This window comes from Malus sylvestris, chromosome 7 (genome assembly GCF_916048215.2).
Source record: "Malus sylvestris chromosome 7, drMalSylv7.2, whole genome shotgun sequence".
NCBI lineage: Eukaryota > Viridiplantae > Streptophyta > Magnoliopsida > Rosales > Rosaceae > Malus > Malus sylvestris.
In genome coordinates, this window is record NC_062266.1 from 32,494,771 (window position 1) to 32,517,754 (window position 22,984).

Genomic DNA, 22,984 nt, shown 5'->3' on the forward strand with positions numbered 1-22,984 from the left:
TCAGCTTTTTTTCACAGTGGCTTTTTTTAAAATCACCTCAATCCCAAACGGGGCCGTAGTATATAAGATTACGTGCACGCTTGTGTTAAGATTAATTTCCAATTGCAACAAGAAATTCACAACGCAAAATGCCTATTAACTAAAACACGAGCTGAGGCCGCCTTCATCAACTCTGGCGGAGAAGGTGGAGGAGGACAAGTAAATCAAGTGCATCAAATGCAAGAAGTTCAGTCCTTGGTTTATTTGATTCCTTATTGTTTGCAAAAGAATAAAAAGGTTACCAAAATATTGATATTCATGTCGGTTAAGTCCAATGCAAATTAGCTACAAATTGCATTGTATCGTTTTCCATTTTGTGTAGTGGACGTTGTAAGATTAGTTCGGATGCATGAATAACCAAATTCACTACCTCGAAACGTACTTTTATTACAAGAGGATACTTTGAATTACTCTAATTTAGATGGAGAAGGATTCGAAGTTGATTAAAAGAGGATGAACACATTGCTGTAATGAATTGATATAACTTACATTTGCATATATTACATAGTAACATAAAGTATATGATGTCAAAATTGGCTAATACCAATGGACTGAAGTTCCATTTTGGTTAGTGTGTTATCAATTGTTACAATTCGACATTAGTTTATTAATTGTCGCAATTTAATTAGCACGCGATATGCATATGCCTGCTGTTAAGATACTCCAATTTAGCCTCATGTATATTACTCCTGACAATTAAATTACAATGAGTCAAATCACAACCAATTTTTATTTATTTTTTTTTAAAAATGATAACTGGTATGGTTATTTACTCATTTTGGGTCCGAAAAAGTTAGGAAAAATTTCAAACAGACTTATCAGTTCGGAGTTTCGAAATCGAAACCTCCCAACTTAATCAATCGAAGCCCAAAGGCCCAAAAGTGAAATAATATCATTTTTGCGATAATTTGAATCTGCAGAGATAATTTGGAATCCCAATATAACTCAAGTGGATTGTAAAATATCATTTTTGCCCCTGATATTAAATAGTTGTGCATGTACGTGTGAAAGGGCCAAGTTTACAAATAATATAAAGTACAGGGCCCTTTTCACAAATATCAAAAACGTTGTTTTCTTTTTCTCTACTCTTTATTTATTTATTCCACTCACGAGGGCTCTCCGTTCGGTCAAATCGAAGAAAGTATCACCTACTTCCTTCACGTCGCTCGCTTGCTACGGTTCGAGTCTGAAGCTCCATTGCTTCCGAAGAGAAGGTACGAAGCTCTCTGAAACCTGAATCTTAATTGTACGTGTCTCAATTTTCCGTTTGGTTCCCGAGAAAATTCGTAAAGAAACCAAAATCTTTTTTCTGCAGTTCAATTTGTTATCTTTCGTGCCGTTTCTGGAAAATAAATGGAGATCTGACTTATAGGGATTCTGTAGTTGTAGATCTGATTGCTCTGCGACTTAGGTGTTTGTATTTTTTGTTTCTTTGCTTAATTTATTGAAATTTGTGGATTTTTTAGGGTTAATTATCCAATTGGTTATCTTTTTTTGGTTATTAATTTGGATTTGTGTGTTCTTACATAATTTTCTTTGGTTAATTTTGAGACCGAGATCTTGTTTAGTGCAATTCTTAGCTGAATTTTTTTTTTCTTTAGCTAAATTAGGTTACGCATAGCTAAAGTACACAGGGAATATCAGTGAATTTGTTTGTAGGCATTGATTATTTATTTATTTATTATTATTTGTGATATTTCTTGTGATTTGGTATAGCGGTTCTTGTGTAAGATATGACTAGTGCTTTGTAATTAAAAAAAAAAAAATATTTGTGATATTTCTTGTGATTTTGGAACTTGGTGAATGTAATTGTGTATTTAGCGGTTCCTGTATAAGATATAACCAGTGTTTTGTAATTTTTTTTAAAAATTATTTGTGATATTTCTTGTGATTTGGAACTTGGTGAATGTAATTGTGAATTTAGCGGTTCTTGTATAAGATATGACCAGTGCTTTGTAATTTTTTTTATTTATTTATTATTTGTGATATTTCTTGTGATTTGGAACTTGGTGAATGTAATTGTGAATTTAGCGGTTTTTGTATAAGATATGACCAGTGCTTTGTAATTTTTTTTAAAAAATTATTTGTGATATTTCTTGTGATTTGGAACTTGGTGAATGTAATTGTGAATTTAGCGGTTCTTGTATAAGATATGACCAGTGCTTTGTAATTTTTTTTTTAATTATTTGTGATATTTCTTGTGATTTGGAACCTGGTGAATGTAATTGTGAATTTAGCGGTTTTTGTATAAGATATGACCAGTGCTTTGTAATCTTTTCGTATGAACGTAACATTTTTATATCTTACATTTACGCACCACGTTCTTTTTCACAATTGAAAGAATGTTTGGTGTTGAGTGGTGTTCTTTGAAATTATGTGCCCTTTGTTTATGTGATGTGAAATTTAGTAATGTTGGGTTTTCTTGTTCATTATTATCATATGCATATTCTTTTCTTTTCTTTTTTTTAACAGAATATGCATATTCTTTGATAGACTGGTCTTTTGCTCCACCGCATCACGTAAGGTGTGAAAGATTGTTTTCATGATTGATAACAATTTATTTTCATTTATGCCAGGAAATGAAGCCGATTTTTTGTGGGAATTTTGAATATGATGCTCGACAGAATGAATTGGAGCGGCTGTTTGGTAGATATGGGAAAGTTGATAGGGTCGATATGAAGTCTGGTGAGTTCACCTTTTAGTTCTCTGTCTCTGTATTGTGCTTATTTCACTTGTGGCACCGACATTTAATCCTCTCCCTCACGTGATGCATCTGTTCTCCTCAAACATATTCAAAACATCCTCTACTTCACATGGCAAATCACTATGAAGCTGGATAGTCAGCTCAGATCTTGTATGAGATTTCATCCTCTAGTTTTGATCCTGAAAGAGTAATAAGTCATTTTATTTCATTTGAACTAATGAATTGAAACCCAAAATTAGGACTGACTTCTAAACTCACATGGGCGAACAATATATATCTGTTTCAAAATTTTACCACACTTACTGATTAGATTTGTGGTAAGATTTGAGGTGTGAAAGTGATTTTAGTGATTTTGGTAAATAAATTATTTCTAATTCTTTTGGGATCAAAATTAAAGGATGAATTATAGTCAGCATTATTGACCAAAAAAAAAAAAAATCTAATATGGCATCTTCAAAATTTTCAATTTACATGTTCTAGATTCCGCAATCTTGCATTCCTATTTCATCCAGCTTTGAGTTGGTTATTTAAAAGCAACTTTGTCTAGATTTATCATGCATTGAGGTTCTTGGTTTACTAATTTGATTTTGGAGGTTTGAGGGATGGACATCACTATAATTTGTTACTTTGTTCAAATTATTGTCTCTGTGAGGGGTCTGTTGAAGACAAGAAAACACTGGATTAAAATTGTGCATGCATGTAATCTGCAGTGAAATAAACTTATAGTAACAATCATATATCCCCCTGCGAGAATCAAAACTGGGTCTTACAGCGGAAAGGAAATTCAACCACGGCATGTCTGCATCTGTAACCGTGGCACCTCGGATGTGCTGTTTCATCAGCAGTTTGACCGAATAATCATCTGGCTACATTTCTCAGTGGCAGCAGTCTTCCTTGTTGAGTTACTGTGGGGGTTCCGGATACGTTTAAGAAAGAGCATGTATTTTTTGGCGCATAAACCCCCATACTCAACATTTTCTTTGACGCAGGATTATCTTGGGATAACCATAATCCTCCAGGCTAGTGGATGGGCTCTTCAGAATTCTGTTTCTTACTTGTGATGAGCTTCCTCTTCTTGTTTTCAAGAAGAGTCACTCTGATCGGCAATTGCACTACCGCCATCCCACATTTTCCACAGTCACAATTGCCTTTCATTCCTCATGACCTTCGCCCAGCCCTCAATCACAATTGAAACACTGCCATCCCATGGCAGGGGCAGCCGATTAGATGGAGAAGGCACTCTCTTTACATTGACCCACCATGAGACATCCATTTTTGGATTCTTGTCCCTTGACATCACTTAGTTCATATTGCAAGGTCTGTTACTATTTTTATTGGTCCCTTAGTTTATAGATTTCCCGTAGGTTGCCTCACTGTTTAATTAGGATAGTATTTAGGTGGTTTGTATATTGTCGAAAGGAGCAATGCCGTCTCTTATTGAAGAATCCTTGTACGGGGGAATTCTTACCTTTGTTTGGCAAAAATACATGGCATTTGTTGTCAGTTCAGAATGTTGTACTTACTTCTTTACAGGGTTTGCTTTCATCTATATGGAGGATGAGAGAGATGCTGAATATGCCATTAGGGGACTTGACCGAAAAGAATTTGGTCGAAAAGGACGCAGGCTTCGTGTTGAATGGACGAAGGTAGCAAATGTAGGCCATTTTTATCACTATTTAATTTTGTCACTGTTTGTCAGTTGTTTTTTCAAGTTTGTCCTGGTTTTAGCACTTTTATGTTTTGTATTGTAGCAAGAACGTGGTGCTAGAAGACCTGGTGCATCAAGAAGATCTTCGACTAATACAAGACCTTCAAAGACCTTGTTTGTTATAAATTTTGATCCTTATCACACAAGGACCAAAGATTTGGAGAGGCATTTTGATTCATATGGGAAAATCGTCAGCGTAAGGATCAGAAGAAATTTTGCATTTGTTCAGTATGAGTCACAAGAGGATGCTACCAGGGCATTGGAAGCTACAAACATGAGGTGGATATGTCGTTCTCTCTCTCTCTCTCTCTCTCTCTACTATATCGTTGTTCATTCTTCTGTATATTTGTCCATCTATTGGCTGATGATATGTGTTTTTGCAGCAAGCTGATGGATCGAGTTATATCGGTGGAATATGCAGTTCGTGATGACGATGAAAGAGGAGATGGATTTAGCCCTGACCGGAGAAGTCGTGATAGGTCTCCAGACAGAGGCCGTGATAGAAGAAGGTCCCCAAGCCCCTACAAAAGAGAGAGAGGTAGCCCTGATTATGGCCGAGGCCCTAGCCCTGGTCCCTACAGGAGAGAAAGGGGTAGTCCTGATTATGGACGTGCAGCAAGTCCTTATAGAAGGGAGAGAGTTAGTTCTGACTATGGCCGTGGGCGCAGCCCAAGTCCATATAGGAGGGACAGGTCTGATCATGGCCGCGTCTCCAGTCGTAGTCCTAGAAAAGAGAGGGTGAGTGCTGACCGTGTTCGTGATCGTACCCGTAGTCCTTATGGAAGAGAGAGGCCTGGGGATGACAATGGCCATGGTCCCAGTCGTAGCTCATATAAGAGAGATAGGGGTAGTCCTGAAAATGGTCCCAGACGTAGTCCATATAAGAGAGAACGGGATAGTCCAAGGGATAGTCCTGAAAATGGCCGTCTCCCAAGCAGTAGTCCATATAAGAGAGAGAGGGTCAGTCCTGAAAATGGTGGTGGCCCCAGCGGTAGTCCTTATGAAACAGAGAGGGCCAGCCCGGAAAATGGTCGTGTTGCAAGCCTAAATTCTGCGCCTGAAGCTAGGGATAGCCCCAACTATGGCGGGCCTGAAAGCCCCATGAATGAGAGATATAGCAGGTTTGAATTTCAACCCCACTAATCTGGATTATTAACCTTGTTAACCAGCTACTCTTAACTTCTGTTGTTTAACACACGGTCTTTTGTTAACTGCAGCCGTTCACCGCAAGCTGAGGAGGAATGATATTGAAACTTGATCAGTAGGTTGTATCGGTGTCTGCTCGTGAGATGCTATTCAGTTTGTTGTTCCCCTGAAAACCACCGCGGAATCAAATCGTAATGCAACTTTGTAGTTTCTTGTAGACTTGTTCTTATTTGTAGCTTTTAGATTCTTTCTGCTCAAAACGTAATGATGGAACTTATTATTTTGTTATTGAAGGAGAGTTGTAACACAGATTTAGCCGTTTGATATTTCGTGTTATTTTCAATTTCTTGATTGATCCGTATTTGAAGCAGGTTATTGTGTATATATTTTTGTCGATTTGGTTGATTTATGTCTACTTCTCGGCCAGCCTTGTGGGAACTTGGTTTTTAGGGTTTGTACTGTTTGTGTTTTAGATATGGTGGGGATATGAGGTATAAGGGAAAGGAGGAAGAAGAATTAATCAAATCAAAATTAAGAAAGTAAAAGCAACTTGAGATAGGTTTTGATTTTTAGCTTTCGTTTTGTATAACTTTCTTTGTTGATATCTCTAGATATCTTAGTCACTCTTATATGTCCTTCATCTCTTTCATATATCTTCTCTATTAATATATACACACACACATATACACACATATTAGCCTTCATGCACGTGCTCGCAGCAAACATTTTTTTAATCACGACGTGTTATGTGTGATTTACACGTTTTAAATATATTTATATACGTAAATTGATAAAAGAGTTAAATATTTGAAGTAAATGAGTAATATTAGATTATGCTATAAGAAATCTCTCATAAGTCAATTAAAGTAGCTGAATCTACATAATAAAATCGGTATCTATTGAAGTTATATTAAGAATAGAGAAAATAATATTTAATAAACAACTGATTGAATCACATTATTGCTATCCCATTGTGAGGTACTAGTTATTAAAAAAAAAGAAAGTTGTACAAAAAAATTTAATTATTAAAAAATACTGTTAAAATGATGAAAATTCCCTTGGCACATTTGATGCATTATTTTGAGTTGTTTTTGAAGTTTTTTGTTTGAGGGGCATTTTTGGTGAAGCTTGTGACACCAAAAAACACTATTCATTGGGCCATTGGCTTTATATATAAGGGAATTTTAACGAAAAACTTTCAGTACTGTTCACTTTAATGAAAAACTACATTTTTACACTAAAAAGTCAATTATGGTACTATTCACTTTACCCTTTATTTTGTCCTTATCGATAAAACTCAAAGTTTTCAAGTCATTTTCATTAGTTTTCCTTATATATAACTAGCCTTCATGCACGTTTTAAATGTATTTATATGCGTAAATTGACAAAAGGAAAGTCAAATATTTGAAGTAAATGAATAATCTTAGATCATGCTAGAAGAAACATCTCATAAAATAATTAAAGCAGTTGAATTCACATAATAAAATCGGTCTCTATAAAATTTATATCAAGAATAGAGAAAATAATATTTAATAAGCAATTGATTCAATCACATTATTGTTAGCTCATTGTGAAGCTAAGCTCATCCTCTCTTCCTTAGTGTAGATAATATTGTTTGTCAAAAAAAAAAAATCGTTCGACAACTAATTTAATCACATTATTATCCGTGTGCAAAAGACTTTTTTTTATAACCGGCATTACACGCCACTTAAGATGTTTTTAACGTGTTTAAAAATAGAGAAAATAATATTTAATAAACAACTGATTGAATCATATTATTGTTAGCTCATTGTGAGGCTAAGCCCACCCCCTCTCTCTTAGTGTAGATAATATTGTTTGTTAAAAAAAATAATCATTTGACAACTAATTTAATCACATTATTATCTGCGTGCGAAAGACATTTTTTATAACCGGCATTACACGCCTCGTAAGATGTTTTGAATGTGTTTAAAAATAGAAAAATTGAATCACATTATTGTTAGCCTATTGTGAGGTACTAATTTAAAACAAAAACAAAAAGCGCAAAAAAATTAATTATTAAAAAATGCACTGTTAAAATGACGAAAATTCCCATGCCTTATTTGATGCATTATTTTGAGATGCCTTTGAAGTTTTGGTCTTGGGGGCATTTTTATCCAAATATTTTTGTTGAAGTTTGGTGACACCAAAAGCACTATTCACCTTTTGTGTTGGCTTTATATATAAGAAGATATGAATATTAATTTCATTCATGGATAAGTCTAAGTGATTTAATATTATATTTAACCAATTATACAAGTGTGTATATTTTTCCAAATCAAAATTAGGTACAGATGACACTTTACTACAGTGACATAAAGCATCAATGTTTACTCACTTTGGTGGGGATTTGTTTTCACCTATCTCCTTTCCGTTAACATTTAACAATTTCATCCACGCGCTATCGGTTGTTTTAAAACAAAAATAAAAAAACCTAAATTAGGCCTCCATGCATAAACGCCGTATCAGACTTGTTAGTTATTGGGAGACTGGACGTGGATGTCTTTAATCTTCTTTTTTTTCAACACAAGGGATAGTAATTAACACTTAAAAGAACGTCATCATTCACTCCTTATATTTCTTTGAACCATAAGATGAGATGTGCATGATGATTTTTTTTAGTGTCAATAAAACTCCGTCTCTAAAATGCTTCGGGCCTAAATTTTTCCTATTATAGCACCATAGGCTTCTTAAAAGCAATGCAGGATGATCCAAAAATGTTCCGGCCGGTAGAACTCTATTCTAATTTCTAACTAAGTTTTGTTGTCAATACAAAAAATCTAACCGGAGAGGGCATAACTATGTTTTTAACTCCATTAGTATTTTTTTCATGTACTTTCCTACTTTTCAGCTTAAAAATTCAATTAAAAAATAACTACAGGACGCAATAAATGGTAAGATTGCTTGAAAATGTCTTGTAATGTTTTTTGTCGCAAAAGTTTTCTTTTTTTTTTTACCAGAAACAATAGAGTGGTATTTTCTTTATCATCACAAACAAATACATAGGTGCAAATCCGGTTCATAGCTCCAATGACCAAGAAATTGATCTGGAGTGAATTTGTACGAACAAACAAGAAGTAAAACCCCTAGATGGGTACCACATGCACAAGACTAGCACCCCCTACGTGCGAAAAATTTCCAAGTCTAGCTTATGGACAACACAAATTGGGTGATGTGGAGCACGTGTGGTCGTTGAGCTTTACACGAGAGACAACATGATCTGATACCATGAAGAAGATTGGGGTTCTATAAAATAATTAGCAATACGAGAAGTAACTCAAGTACTTATAAGCACATGCAAGATTCCCCATTTAGCCAAATATAGGATTCACAATCTTAACATACTTGTGCCATTGCTGCCAAGGTTCTAAAAATCGCTAGGCACTAGTCGAACGGCGGACTAGGCATATGTAAGTAAACTTATTATATAACGTACAAATAAGTGTATTTATACTTAAAAATACATAATTACATCAGGATACAAAAATTGAAAAATAGAATGACATATAGATTAGAAAGTATTATAACATATAGAAAGCATGGGGAACCAAAATATAATGAGTGTTCATCCAAGCATTCAACAAGTCTCTTACAAGTTATAAAAAAATGCAAAATGAAAGTTATTTATTTTTTTATGTCTAAGTGAGAGTCGCGACTTAAATGGGTGCCTAGGCAACTAAGGCAAGTATAGGAGAGCACCTAGATTGGCTAAGTGGGTATTTAAGCAGGTCTAAGCTTCAAACATCTAAAGATAATCGGAGCGATAGTCATCCACTTAACATCTAGGCAACGCTAGCGAAAATTTTTAGAACAACGATTGTTGCTCAAGTGGGATCCGCATCATCACGAGTCACAAACTTCATTTGATTTCCGAAGTTCTTAAAAAAACATAAAATCAATTCTTGTATCACAATGAGAAATGGAATTGGAATCTCATTAGTTAACTTTCTAGTTTTATTCTTACATATCTTGTTAAATTTGTTCTCATCCTTGTAGATAAAGATTTGTCCAAATCATCGAATCAATCAGTCAAACACGTCGAAGCAAATGACTCTCCCGTTTTCTGACGCGGAAAACATTCGGATAAGTTAAAATATTTTATACATGGAGTGCTGACACGTATAAATTAATTTCCACTCTAAACACTTTGCATATTATGTGTGAACACCAATCAAGCAAATTAATCCCTCACTGACTCAATATTTCACACCCTATTCTCTGTCTCTTCCCACATTACCAACCAAATGGGAAAATTGCTTTCGGTGAAACAGACAATATGCAACAAAGTGGCATCAAAAATGGATTTTAGGGAGAAGCCAAAGTCAAAAAAGGAATTTTAAGATGCTTCTCTTCAAAGTGCTTTTTCTTAGTTCAAACCAAATATTATAGAGGTTGATTAGTTTGAACTGATGGGAATAGGGAACATTTGAGACTGAAACTTTAAGAAACTTATATCTAGACAACATCCCTAATTCATTGACCAATCAATGCTAACACATAAAATTAGATCCTAATCAAATCTCGATGTGTACAAAACTCATAGGATTTGGATCCTTAATTACTTTGCTAGAATATGAACGTATGTTTGGATTGTGATGATACGACTCATGGCCCCTCATTAAGCTTATCATCTATTTTGGATCGACTAAGACATATATTTATCCCTTTCGACTAAGACATTTTGGTTAAGCCAGCGGTTTACACGAGAGCTTATTTGTCATCATACTATTGGTCCAAAATAGCCAAATTAACTAGGTTAATTTCTTTAACTTTCTTCTCCTTTGTTTTGTAGTTGTTTTTCCCTTTTTTGTTTGAATATGTTTTGTAGTTGTTTTTCCTTTTTGAAAAGAAATTACAAGAAACAAGACAGGGATGCAACAACCTTCTTGATTTTTCTTTTTATCCTGTAATGTTGCTTGATAATCATAACCATCTACTCTCTACACTACCATTTAAGTTCAATCTAAACAAAAAAAGCAAAACCAACAAAACCGGAAAATCGTTAAAATTGTTCAATTAATTTTGTCTCAATTTAGTGTTAAAGTTATAAACATGATTCGTTTATTTATTGAATAACCGTTAGATGACTTAATAATTTTATAAATTAATCTGCATAAATGGTTATTAAAAATTAATCTAGAAAATAAACAGTTTAAATTATTATGCAACGTAAAAAAAAGTTAGAAGAGTCGAGAAGGCCGAAATAAGATGCTATCATTCCTCAAGAAGATTGACGGTAGATTGCATAGGAATGAGTTCACTATTACAGCTTTCTTTAGTGTCAAAGTCGGTCATTGACTCATTAGTATCAAGGTCTGAGCTACAGCCTTCTGTAAGTTGGTGGTTTCATGTTGCTGTCAAATTTTATTTTCCGCAATAACGGATCCGTATTATTGTCTTCGAATTGTTTGATTCTGATTGATACCTTAGCAGCTATTTGGAGGTACAATTAATGGTAAAAAAAGTAAAAGAAATACGACTCAGTTGATATATATTGTAAATTATGATTATCATTCTAGTTGAAATTGACCTCCTAAATTATTTTTTTTTGGTAAATTAGCATCTTGAACTATTTAAAATCAGTCAATTAACCTCTTGCTATCATATTGCGGAATCAATTCGATCAAATTCAAGGGCAAATTAGTTATTTCATCATCAATTGTTACTTATCAGCTATAACCACCAATAAAATTTTGATACATGAACACATAATAATTAAAAAACATATAGCATAATGAGAAAACATTAAAAAAACCAAACATTTACATAACAGACCATCTCACATCGTCATTACACGTTATTTTATTTTCAAATGTCATAAGTTCATTGTTGGTTATAGTTAACAAATAAAAATTGATGAAGGAAAGAGTACTAATTTTTCTTTGAATTTGACCACATAGTGGATGATGACAAGGGTTCAATTGACTGATTTCAAATAGTTCAGGAGGTCAATTTTAATTGGAGTAATAGTTCAAGTGGTCAAATGACAGTTTACCCATATATGTAGATACATAGATTGATATGTATATTTTTGCGCATATATATATATATGTGTGTGTGTGTGTGTGTGTGTTTACGCATGCGCTTAATTCGTCTATATAAACAAAACAAAAAATAAAAAATCGTCGCTCCACAGTCATAACAAAATTATAGAGGAGCTAATTAGAAATTTTGTGACGATTGATTGAGAGAAATGCTAAAAAGACACTCTCAAAGTGAGAGGTGAGACTTTTTATAGATCCCTCACCTCACAATTTAATGTCAATTCACTTATCAACATTATAAAATAAGGAAAACTAATGAAAAAGACTTGAAAACTTTGAGTTTTAATGATAAGGACAAAATAAAGGGTAAAGTGAATAGTACTAGGATTGACTTTTTAGTGTAAAAATGTGGTTTTTCGTTAAAGTGAACAGTACCGGGTGCTTTTCGTTAAAATTCCCTATAAAATATTATGTTAAAAATACGAGATGACAAAATTTTTATAAAGAGCCTCAATTTAAAAAGAACCTACAAAACTTTCTCATTCATCGAACTCTCCATTTTGTTGTTATTCATGAGAAATGTTGATGTTAACCATATAGTCCAAGTTCCTTTTGCAAAGCCGAATAAATTTTGGCATTCATGACTTTTGTTCATTGTGTTCTAGAACTTTGCATCCAATTTTTCAGCTCAAAGATATTTAGTCGGTTGTGGACTTAGTTAACCAGTCATGCACTGTCATCATTACGGCGTACAGTTTGCTTTGATGAATTGGATTCATTGAGTTCCACCGTGGAGGCATGTATGCGCGTAGAGTGAATGAGGATTCTTTTCAGATCCTTTTTGTAAAGATTTTGAAGATCTTTTAATCATGTTTGTTTATTGTACATCGTGCGGTTAGAAATATTATAATTTTTTAATTTAAAATTCAATATAAACAATATTTGACAAAAATTAACTGTACGGTATACGATGAACTGACGTGATTAGAAAATCTCCAGAATCTTCGAAAAGAGGATCCGGATCATTCGTGTAGGGTAAGCTCAAACAGAAAACACGTGTAGGTTAATTTGCAGTCAAGAACAAAGCAGTCTTTCAAATGTTTTTCTGAATGGTATGACAACAAAACTAAAAATAAATAAAAAGTAGACAAACACTTTGAATAATTCTAGTTGGACTCCGGGAAATAATCTTTATTAGTGTGTATGTCAATAAGTATGTTAGTTTTGCTTAAAAGGGTTTAATTGATGATTTTATAATGTGATCTAGTTCACGCTTAATAGTAATGTGGATTATCTTCCCGCTTTACAGCCTAACTTGACAGTTATTAAACATTCACTATGTATACACCTACCTTATTACATAATAACGTCATCGTGTTACTAGCTACAAGCTTTACATATTATCTAATATTGAATTGTAAACTTTGACGATTATAGTGTAATTTTTTATCTAATAATTTAGACGTTAAAAGAAAACGTCGAAAATCTTCAAACATAATGTAGAATATCATACTTTTATTTATTTATTAATGATATATACCCCTTAAACCCCTTTATTTAAAGTATTGTTTTTCTTACAGATGTTAAGAGTGCAAAGGGACACATGGTGTTTTCCTTCTTTTGGCATATATGTATTCACGCGGTTACTATGATTGTGACTCTTTTTTGGCATATGTATATATTATCTAGTCGGCATGTATGTCTTCTTTATTTTCCTTCTCCAAATTTGGACTCTGAAAATGACAGAAAAAAAACCATTCTAAACCCTAATAACCACAAAGGAGGTCGGACATGAGCAATTTGGTTAGGTTAAAAAGACGAATTGTCCAAAAGACAGAAAGAAGAACTCGGTTTATCGAGTCAAAGTACATAATTTGTGAAGCGAACCAATATCAAAGCATGCAGACTACTTTTTGTTTGTGTGTGGAATTTTCTACACGTTTTTATGACTAAAACCCTTTTGTCTGTCGTTGTCTATATAATTGGACCCATGAAACAAATTGTCTATATATAATTTGACCGACGAAACAGAAAGGGTCCTTAGACTTTACACGTAATTTTTTGATTTTTATTATAATACATAAAATAGTATATTAATTGACTTATTTTTAGATATTTATAAAATTTCTGCTTACAATGGGCTTCATGATTCTGCCCTTTTCCTAAAGACTCGATTCGAACCTCTTGAATATTTTGTAAAACAGTAAGAGAGAGAGGATAGACCAACCCACTAAGCCAAGCGCGTGGAACCATGACTCAATCCACTTGGCAGCTTCAGTTTCATTGAGTGACTTCTAGCAAAAGTACTTTCAACGGCTTACCAGAAGAGAAGCACAGTTAAAAAAAACGACATTCAAAGAATAAAATCTCAACGATAGCTGACTTTTCCCACTGGGTTGCGACCTATGATGGAGTTGAACCAAATGGGGTGCAGTGCATGCTTGAAGTTGAAAACACAACAATTGTCTCATGCCTTCGAAAAAAATGCCCTAAATATGGAACTGTTGAATCAAAAGGCTCCGTATGGAGACCACTCTGGTATTCTAATGTGCATGCCTGCAGTTGAAACATCCTTGAATAAACTAATGCATGCTCATTGCTCACAATTCATGTTGCGGAATGACTTCCATGCAATCGGAATGACACAAAGACGGTATCTCTAATTAATCACGCATTGTCATATAAAAACAATAAAAGTACATGACAGTCCATGATTAATTTGAACGGTTTCTGCACAACATTCCAAACATAAGTAAGTTTGTTTCTCCATTTGTTGTTGCAAAGGCTTCTTTGGACCTATAGATAAGATTTAACAACAAAAGAGTTAAAACCCAGAAGTGCAAGGTTTGAGCCGTTTATGTAATATCTATGAAGCAAACCATTTTTAGGCTGGCAAATGGTATTAGTATCTGGATTAATGCCATTAATCTTCTGCAATTTCCTTGTATCAAAGAAGACAGGATAGGAAGGTGGCCCATACTGATGGGCTTTTTGGAATTATAGTAAAAATTAAATCCACTGTATAACTGGCCGAGACTATCCAACAGCAAATTTTGTCCACCTCTGTGTCTCTAATGGCCTCTTAACCGAAAGAAAAAAAAACTTCAGGAACTTTGACTCTTATTATATTAATCCAACTGTTAATCTTTATCTAATTATATATGCAAAACTCCGTCTCTGTTTTTTGACCCCTTTCGTAACCTTCAAAAAAGTTTTAATTCAAGGTTTGAAGATAAATACAGAAAAAGAAACAAACCAACAATTTTTTTTTTCCTTTTCTTTCATTTAAATAAAGGACAAGCTGGTGGTTTTGCTATGTCACTTTTTGACCATTATTGTGTCAGTGCTAAGAATTGAAACCAGAACATGCTATGTGAAATACAAATATAGAATTCGTCTGAATCACTGGCCACCCTGTGATAGTTAACCAACGGTATACCGACAACTTCTTTGTTTAGCGTTTTGCTCCGGCTTTGAGCCCCTTGTAACCAAAATTTTAAACATATAATAGAATATGTATGTCAAATCTTAGTTCTTGAGAATTTGAAAGTGGATTTACACCCATCGCTCACTATGTTTTTTCTGGCCGGTCATCACAAAGACACTCTAGTCCCTCCCAAAAAAAAAACAGAGTGCCCCACTAAATTCTAAGCTTCTAAACCCCTATAAAAACCCCTGCACCTCCCCCTCTCAAAATCCCCAACAATCTCTCTCAACTCTCTCGCTCTCTCCCTCTCTCTCCTCTCTCCCTCCATCTCTCTCTCTCTCTCTCTAGAAAATAACTTACAAAGTTGATCCTGTAGGAACATATAGTAGCAATGTGCAAAGTGACGTCTACTCTCTGCTGCAATGGCAACTCAGACCACCATTACCTTGTCTCCATCAAAGACTCGGAGGACCCCAAAATCCTAACTTCCCCATTGATCTCCAAAACCACAACATCCCAACCAGAACAAGTACCGAAGTTACAGTTCAATCCCCACAAAGAATCCCATTTTTCTTTGGCTTTAAAAGAAGCCAATTCCATAGCTGTCATAGCTTTCCCAATGATACTTACTGGCCTGTTGCTTTACTCAAGGTCAATCATCTCCATGCTCTTCCTCGGCCGCCTTGGCGAGCTTGCCTTAGCGGGCGGGTCCCTTGCCGTGGGCTTCGCCAACATCACCGGTTACTCCATACTCTCCGGCCTCGCCATGGGAATGGAACCCATCTGCGGCCAAGCTTTTGGCGCCAGAAAACACGCTCTGCTCGGCCTCTCTTTGCAGAGGACGGTCCTCCTCTTACTATTTACATCCTTACCCATTTCTCTTCTCTGGCTGAACATGAAAAAAATCCTCCTCATCTGTGGCCAGGACGAAGCGATCGCTGCCGAAGCTCAGTTGTACCTCCTCTGTTCTCTCCCTGATCTTCTCGCTCAATCTTTTCTCCACCCTCTGAGAATTTACCTCAGAAGTCAGTCCATCACTCTGCCTCTCTCATTGTGTGCAACTCTGGCGATCATCCTCCACATTCCCATAAACTATTTTCTCGTTTCGCACCTCGATTTGGGAATCAAAGGTGTTGCTCTTAGTGGGGTTTGGACTAACTTCAACCTCGTAGCTTCCCTGATCGTATACATCATCGTCTATGGGGTCTACAAAAAAACCTGGGGAGGGATATCAATGGAGTGTTTCAAAGAATGGAGGACTCTTCTAAATTTAGCAGTGCCCAGCTGCATTTCTGTTTGTTTAGAATGGTGGTGGTATGAGATCATGATCTTGCTCTGTGGATTGTTAATAAATCCGAGAGCCACCGTTGCTTCAATGGGAGTTTTAATTCAAACGACCGCCTTAATCTACATATTTCCTTCTTCCTTAAGCTTCAGTGTGTCCACGAGAGTCGGCAATGAAATCGGCGCCAACAACCCGAAAAAGGCGAAACTAGCAGCCATTGTAGGGCTCTGCTGCAGCTTTGTGCTAGGCCTTTCAGCTCTGGTGTTTGCAACGATGGTGAGGAACATTTGGGCAAGCATGTTCACACAAGATAAAGAGATTATAGCGTTGACATCGATGGTATTGCCGATAATCGGGCTCTGCGAGCTCGGAAACTGCCCGCAGACGACGGGGTGCGGAGTTCTGAGAGGCACTGCGAGGCCGAAAGTTGGAGCAAATATAAACTTGGGGTGCTTTTATCTTGTCGGAATGCCGGTGGCCGTGGGGTTGGGATTCTTTCTTGGGTTTGATTTTCAGGGGCTGTGGTTCGGCCTCTTGGCGGCGGAGGGCAGCTGCGCTTTGACCATGTTGGCGGTTTTGGGTCGTACTGATTGGGAGCTTGAAGCTCGGAAAGCCAAAGAGCTGACCGGTGCTGCTGCTGCTAAGGTGGCAGTTGGTGACAGCGAAGGTGTTGAGGAGGACAAGCCAAGCAAAGCTGAAATCAAGGAAGATTGTCTAAATTTATTAGGCGAGTTAAATTACGAAAATAATAATGATAATAATAGCTCACATGTTTAGGTTAGTTTAGTTTAATCCCCCTTTTTTTTTCTTTTCGTTTTTTTTTTTACATTTTTATTATTTTTTGTCACCTAATTTAGCTGTATAGTAGTGGGTTCACAAGATTTCATGGCGTTTAAAATTTTTTTTTTCTTTTTTGAGAATATTTCTATTAGCAGGAGGACTATCTCCAGGAGTGTTTTTTTTGCACTCCCACTGAAATTCAACTGTACTATTTTACATGTACAACTGATGCTGAATTTCATAGGAAGTAGCAAAATGCAGGGTCAGGAACAAACATCCCACCCTTTTAAATATTTTCCGACCATTTCTGTATTTTGTAATCGGATACAAAGTAATTGAAAGAAGATTTATTCTACCAGAGATCCATATTTTTCATTGTTTGATTCAAAACAGAAGTGTTACTATGACGACCTACTTATACATTCTGAGCTGAAACACTGCATAATACAATTTCTTATACCTTTTTATATTGAAAGCACGGGAGAACAATTTTTTGCTGATATTATTACTTGTACTCGATACAGAGTCATTTATAGCAAACCTATATCCTCCCTATTTACTTTACTCGACGAATTAAGGGGAGTGTCTCAGCTTGAGATGTATTTTTAGATTGCATGAACGCCTTAGTTGGGAGAAGGGGGGGTTTTATACATTTACATATTGCACCATTAAAAGTATAAAAAATTATTATTAGTACAAAAAGTCATCTACAATCATCCCTTTCTTTATCTTTTACGTTAAAAAAGTGCATAATAATTTTTCGAAAGTGTAAGCTACTACTCCCAATAAAGTATATGTTGACAATTAACAACAAAAAATATTCTCTAGTTTAAATTGCTAGAGAATCGCTAATAACCTTATTCTACTAATCTGTGGTAATGTTGGCTATTTAAATATTGTTTCAAAGATCCATGTTACGTATTAACCTTTAAGGATACCAAACCAAATAATAACAATTATATTTAAAAAGAATTTTTTTTAAAGGACCAGCTAATGAGCTCGTCACGGCAGTCTACATTTCTGAGAACCAGAAAAATTTAAAGAGACATTTGATTATATTAAAAAGTAGTAATTAACAAAAGGGGCGAGTGAATCTGATTCAGATTATCAGTCTCAGATTCTCAATCAATACTGAAAGTGCTGCAATTTTGTCATGATCTTACCAAATGTATATGGGAGTAGAAATTTCAATGAGTGAATTGATTTGGCTGGACTCAAAATTACTAGTTAGCCGACTGCAAATGCAAGACCTGGTCCTTCTAATCCCACGCACACGTAATTTGATGATGTGTTAATAATTTGATTTGTGAGTTAATCACATGCAATTATAACATGCAGTTTTGAGCATCTTACTAATCCTGTTGAGTTAGTGATAATTACGAAGAAAAAAATGACTTTATATATAGGCATATGCTCAACCACATAAAAACTACAACTGGCATCTCAACTTGCAAAACTGATCCCTAAATCAAGAGAACTTCTGGGGTCCTGCATCTGGATCACGTCTTGGTACGGACCCTAGACACAAATAAACCCCCCCCCCCCCCGGTCCTCCCCAATACGGAAGAGGATCCTCTCCAGACCAATTCCATCTGGATCCTAGGGATCATCAAACTGTAGTCGTTTGAGAATAGATCTTACAAACATGAAATTTCTCTACTTTTCACGTAAGACAAAGACGCTAACCATTCTTTCACACATCCCCGAATTCTCTCCCATTCTCGCCTGAGGTGGTTTCTAGCAAATTGCCACCACTGACCAAGTACACAAGGATAAGGAGTTTGAAGGCCAAGCTGGGCTCTTCCTCAACCTTTTACTCACCAAAAAAACTCTATATTATAGCAAACTTACCACTCACCAGTCACCCACTGCCATGAATGCTGTCATCCCACCCTCATCCCCTCCTCCTTCCTCTCCCATAGTCTGCTGCACCCTTTCCCCTCTAGCTTCATGGTCGCACGATTAAATTTAATGGTCAGGACATGATTAATGGGTCCGGAGGCAAAGATCGGGAGATGATTTGTTCTCCTCCTCATGGCACACCACCTCCTGCATGAGACCCACCACTACCTCATGTAATGACGCCACTCCCATTAGACCACTCCCATTGCCCACCATCTACGGGTGTCACACCCAAGACCTTCTCCTAAATCACAATCATTAATTTATTTGACCACCACTCATTTCAGAATCAATTTCAAGACACAGAGTCTAACGTGACCTAATAATTTCTTTTCCAACTGCACGTTGGTGCCTCTTATTTGGCGAAATTTTTCAGTGTGACCATAATACGAACACATAATCATACGTCATAATACAAATGAATGAACACTTGAAAAAAAAATTCTTCCACTTGTATAATAACATATGACGTACTGCTTCGTGTTCTTGATAAATTAAAAAAAAAAATCTCTCCCTTTTTAATCACAAATAATCACTTTTCAGAATATTGGAGGAACTGAATTTAGGAACTGCAGGGAATCATATGCCATTATTCCTTATACATTAATTAGCTTAATATATCCGCGATTACTTTGTCACATGCTAAGGAATGAGTAACAAGCAAAGGTTAATGTTTTTTAAATTAATTACCTCCAATCCCCCACACACCTCACAAAAAATTATCATAGGACTTTTTATTCTTGCCTTCTTTTTTTTTTTAATAAATTTATTTAGGTACATATTCAAGTTATTCTATACGTAAGCCCACAACAGAAGAACTTATTCTATATGGAGAAGAGCAAATAACGACAACTAAGTTTGACTTTACATTGGTTTACAAAATGGCATATCACATAAGAAATAACTTGAATATAGAATAAAGGAGCCGCCCGAAAGACTTGCTCTGAGGGGGATGGACCATAAATACGAACATTGGGGACAGATTGAAGGCTCTCGTATATATATTTAGCAAGAAACATATAATCATGTATCCTTTGCATACCAAGTCCTGACAAATAATCAATAGCTGCTCCTAACCCAGTTGCTTCACCAATTGCTGGCGTTCCAACCTCAAATCTAGATGGAGGTTCTGGATGTCGAGATACACATTAATTTGAGAAGCAGTAGTCGGGCAAGCCAACATAGTTTAAAAACAAAGCAGCACGAGCTGTCGGCGGAGGAGAATCAAGCCAAGTTAAAGTTGGAGAAGTCAAACCCATGTTAGCAAAATTGTCTACAACAAAATTTCCTTCGCAATATTTGTGAGATGCGTAGAAAGTCATTTTCTGAATGCGGTCCCAACAAATAGACCATTGTGTACAAAAAGGCCAAAGATGATCAAAATCAGATAATTGAAAAGCAAAAATAACACTAGAAATGTCACTTTCCAACCAAAGATAATGTCAACCCGACTGACATGCAAACTTTACACCAATAATAATTGCAAATAATTCTACAAAAAAAGAGTTGTGATGACCAATCCATTGACAGAAACCACAAAAAAAAAACTACAACGGCATCATATGATATTAAATATAATATATAATTAGTTGAGAACACGTATTATTGTGATTTTGATTTTTTAAAATATTTTCAAGCATCATACTATATTAAATATAATGTAATACACACACACACACACACACACACATATATAATGTAGGAATTAGGATGCATGCATCAAATTAGATGATGAATATTTCTTGCCCTAGTTGCAGATGGAATGCAATTTCGCTTCGAGATAGGTACGTAGTTAGGTACCATGCCGGCATGTACCTAACAAGCTACTTACCTTACTAGAGACATATAGTAATTCAGCGCTTAAACAATTTTTCACTTAGAAATTTGAATTACTGGAGTACCCTTTACTTCCGGAAATTAATTAAAGTAACAAGGACAAAACTGCTGGAAATACGTAGTTGACTGAAGTGTTGAACTAATTCTTGAGGTTAATTGAGTCCGCCAAATATTTTAGTGCCTGCAGGTTGGTCATAGAATAATAGAGATCTCCATGCAGATAATTGTGCTTGGAAGATGCAACCAAATGCATAAGACACCAAGATGGTTGACCTTGTTTTAATTTCTTTATTCTACATTATTATTGTTATTATGTAACTTTCTATAGAGAAGATAAACACAAAGGCTAGGATTATATATTGTACCTAAACACCTACTTGAGTAACGATACTTGATATTTTTATACGATAGAATCTTCCGTTCATTGATATTGTGACATTTGTACTCGTTTCAAGATTGTTCGAGTCGCGGCCAGAAAAAAGTAAGAAAAAACCCTAGCCTCCGACCTCTATCTTTGGCGTTGAGATTGACGGCAATTCTTCTTTGGTTCCCTCTTTGTTTCTAGTCGCAGTCGTTGTCTCTCTCTGTTGAGGAAAGCCTTTAGTGCGTTTTTGTGGAAGGTTTATAATGTATCAAAAACACGGTCCAGTACGTTATGTATAATAATACAATTAGATAGAAATTTGTAAAAAAAATTAACCAATTGTATTAAACACTGGTGTACCAAGCTATGTTCCCGGCACACTTCTTTTACTTTGTCGAGAAGAAATTTTGTGGTTGTGGTCATGGTCGTGGTTTGTTCAATCTCGGATTCTAGGGTGGCAATTGTTGTTCAAAATTAAGGTGGCGGTGTTTGTGGTTTGTGCACTTGCAAAGGACTATGAGAAGAGAACTCGACGTTTGTTGGAGGGGGCTCATAACAGGGCTATCTTCTTTACTAACATTTGCAAAATCATAAGTTGGTGTAGTCTTTTCCATGTGGAGCCTCTACGATAGTTCTCGGGGTTGCAATGTTTAAGTCATTGTTACTAGGATTTAGTATTTAGGACTAAGGGTCATCCATGATTGAACAATAGTATTGAGTTTTGATGTGATTGTAATTCATGTAGGTTTGTGATATTCTCTTGACATGTTTAGTCTCTTTAGTTGTTTTAAGAGGCACATTTATGTTTATCGTATACAATTTTTTATTTTTAACAAAATTTCTTCCCTTAAAAAATAATTGCTCGAGTCTACATCGGTCAGCCTCATTGCAAGGTCTTAGTGTTTCACATCTGGTTGAATGGTTTTAGGAAATTATTTTTACTATAAGCTTTTGTAGTCCTATTGTAATTAGGGTTTAGTTCCCATATATTGTAATTTGAATTCTTTGTATATCACTCTATGTAAATCCCTATTTATTGGTTCCATATTTAAAATGAATATATATCAGAAAATTAAAAGACTATGATTCTCTTTTATTGAAGAATGATTAATGTTACCTAAGCCATTTTCTCTATAATCCCTATGAATCTATGATGTCTCTCCTAAGAGAGCGGGCATGCACATTGAACAATGTTACATCAATGTAGTATTGTGGCCTCGCTACCATTACTCACGGAAGACTTTATCTCAGAGATAAACCTATATAATAATCATGAAGTGCAAACCAAGGGCAGGGCAGGTTTTTTTATTTTTATTTTTTTAATATGTTAACAAAGACAAATCTATTTTACCTGATTATTTAAATAGAAAACTTCATTCTAAATGTAACATCCCACATCGACCAACGGAGAGGGGATGATATGCCTTATATATACATGCTTCACTCCCTATAGCACGAGGCCTTTTGGAAATTCACTGGCTTCGGGTTCCATTGGAACTCCGAAGTTAAGAGAGTTCCGGCGAGAGCATTCCCAGGATGGGTGACCTATTGAGAAGTTCTCATATGAGTTCCCAGAAACAAAACCGTGATGGTGCGGCCAGGGCCCAAAGTGGACAATATCGTGTTACGGCGGAGTCGGTTTGGGATGTGGCACTAATCCTTGACAAATATGATTTTTAGACTAAAACTGTGACAGCCCATCCCTAAAAATTATGGTTTTTATCATTTTTAATACATGAATTTACGGAAATGCCATGTGGGCAAAGCGTGATTTTCGAGGACGTATGTGAT

General features: G+C 35.6%; 2 protein-coding genes across 6 annotated transcripts; both read left to right on the forward strand.

Moving 5' to 3' along the window:
- The first annotated feature begins 1,118 nt into the window (after window positions 1-1,118).
- LOC126629216 (serine/arginine-rich splicing factor RS41-like) lies at window positions 1,119-5,940 on the forward strand. Of its 5 annotated transcripts, none has more exons than XM_050299171.1 (6): window positions 1,119-1,253; window positions 2,616-2,724; window positions 4,277-4,398; window positions 4,495-4,730; window positions 4,835-5,572; window positions 5,669-5,940. In XM_050299171.1, exons 2-6 carry the CDS (start codon window positions 2,619-2,621, stop codon window positions 5,694-5,696), a joined length of 1,230 nt encoding a protein of 409 aa, XP_050155128.1. In that variant the 5' UTR covers window positions 1,119-1,253; window positions 2,616-2,618; the 3' UTR covers window positions 5,697-5,940. The 5 variants fall into 5 exon arrangements, with proteins under 5 accessions (XP_050155128.1, XP_050155129.1, XP_050155131.1 ...); XM_050299172.1 differs by having other exon boundaries at window positions 4,277-4,389; XM_050299174.1 differs by lacking the exon at window positions 1,119-1,253 and adding an exon at window positions 3,733-4,060 and having other exon boundaries at window positions 2,614-2,724.
- A 9,344-nt stretch (window positions 5,941-15,284) lies between these two features.
- Window positions 15,285-17,197, forward strand: LOC126627926 (protein DETOXIFICATION 49-like). The gene has a single exon (XM_050297492.1). The coding sequence runs from the start codon at window positions 15,418-15,420 to the stop codon at window positions 17,086-17,088; it is 1,671 nt and encodes a 556-aa protein (XP_050153449.1). The 5' UTR covers window positions 15,285-15,417; the 3' UTR covers window positions 17,089-17,197.
- The last annotated feature ends 5,787 nt before the right edge of the window (window positions 17,198-22,984 follow it).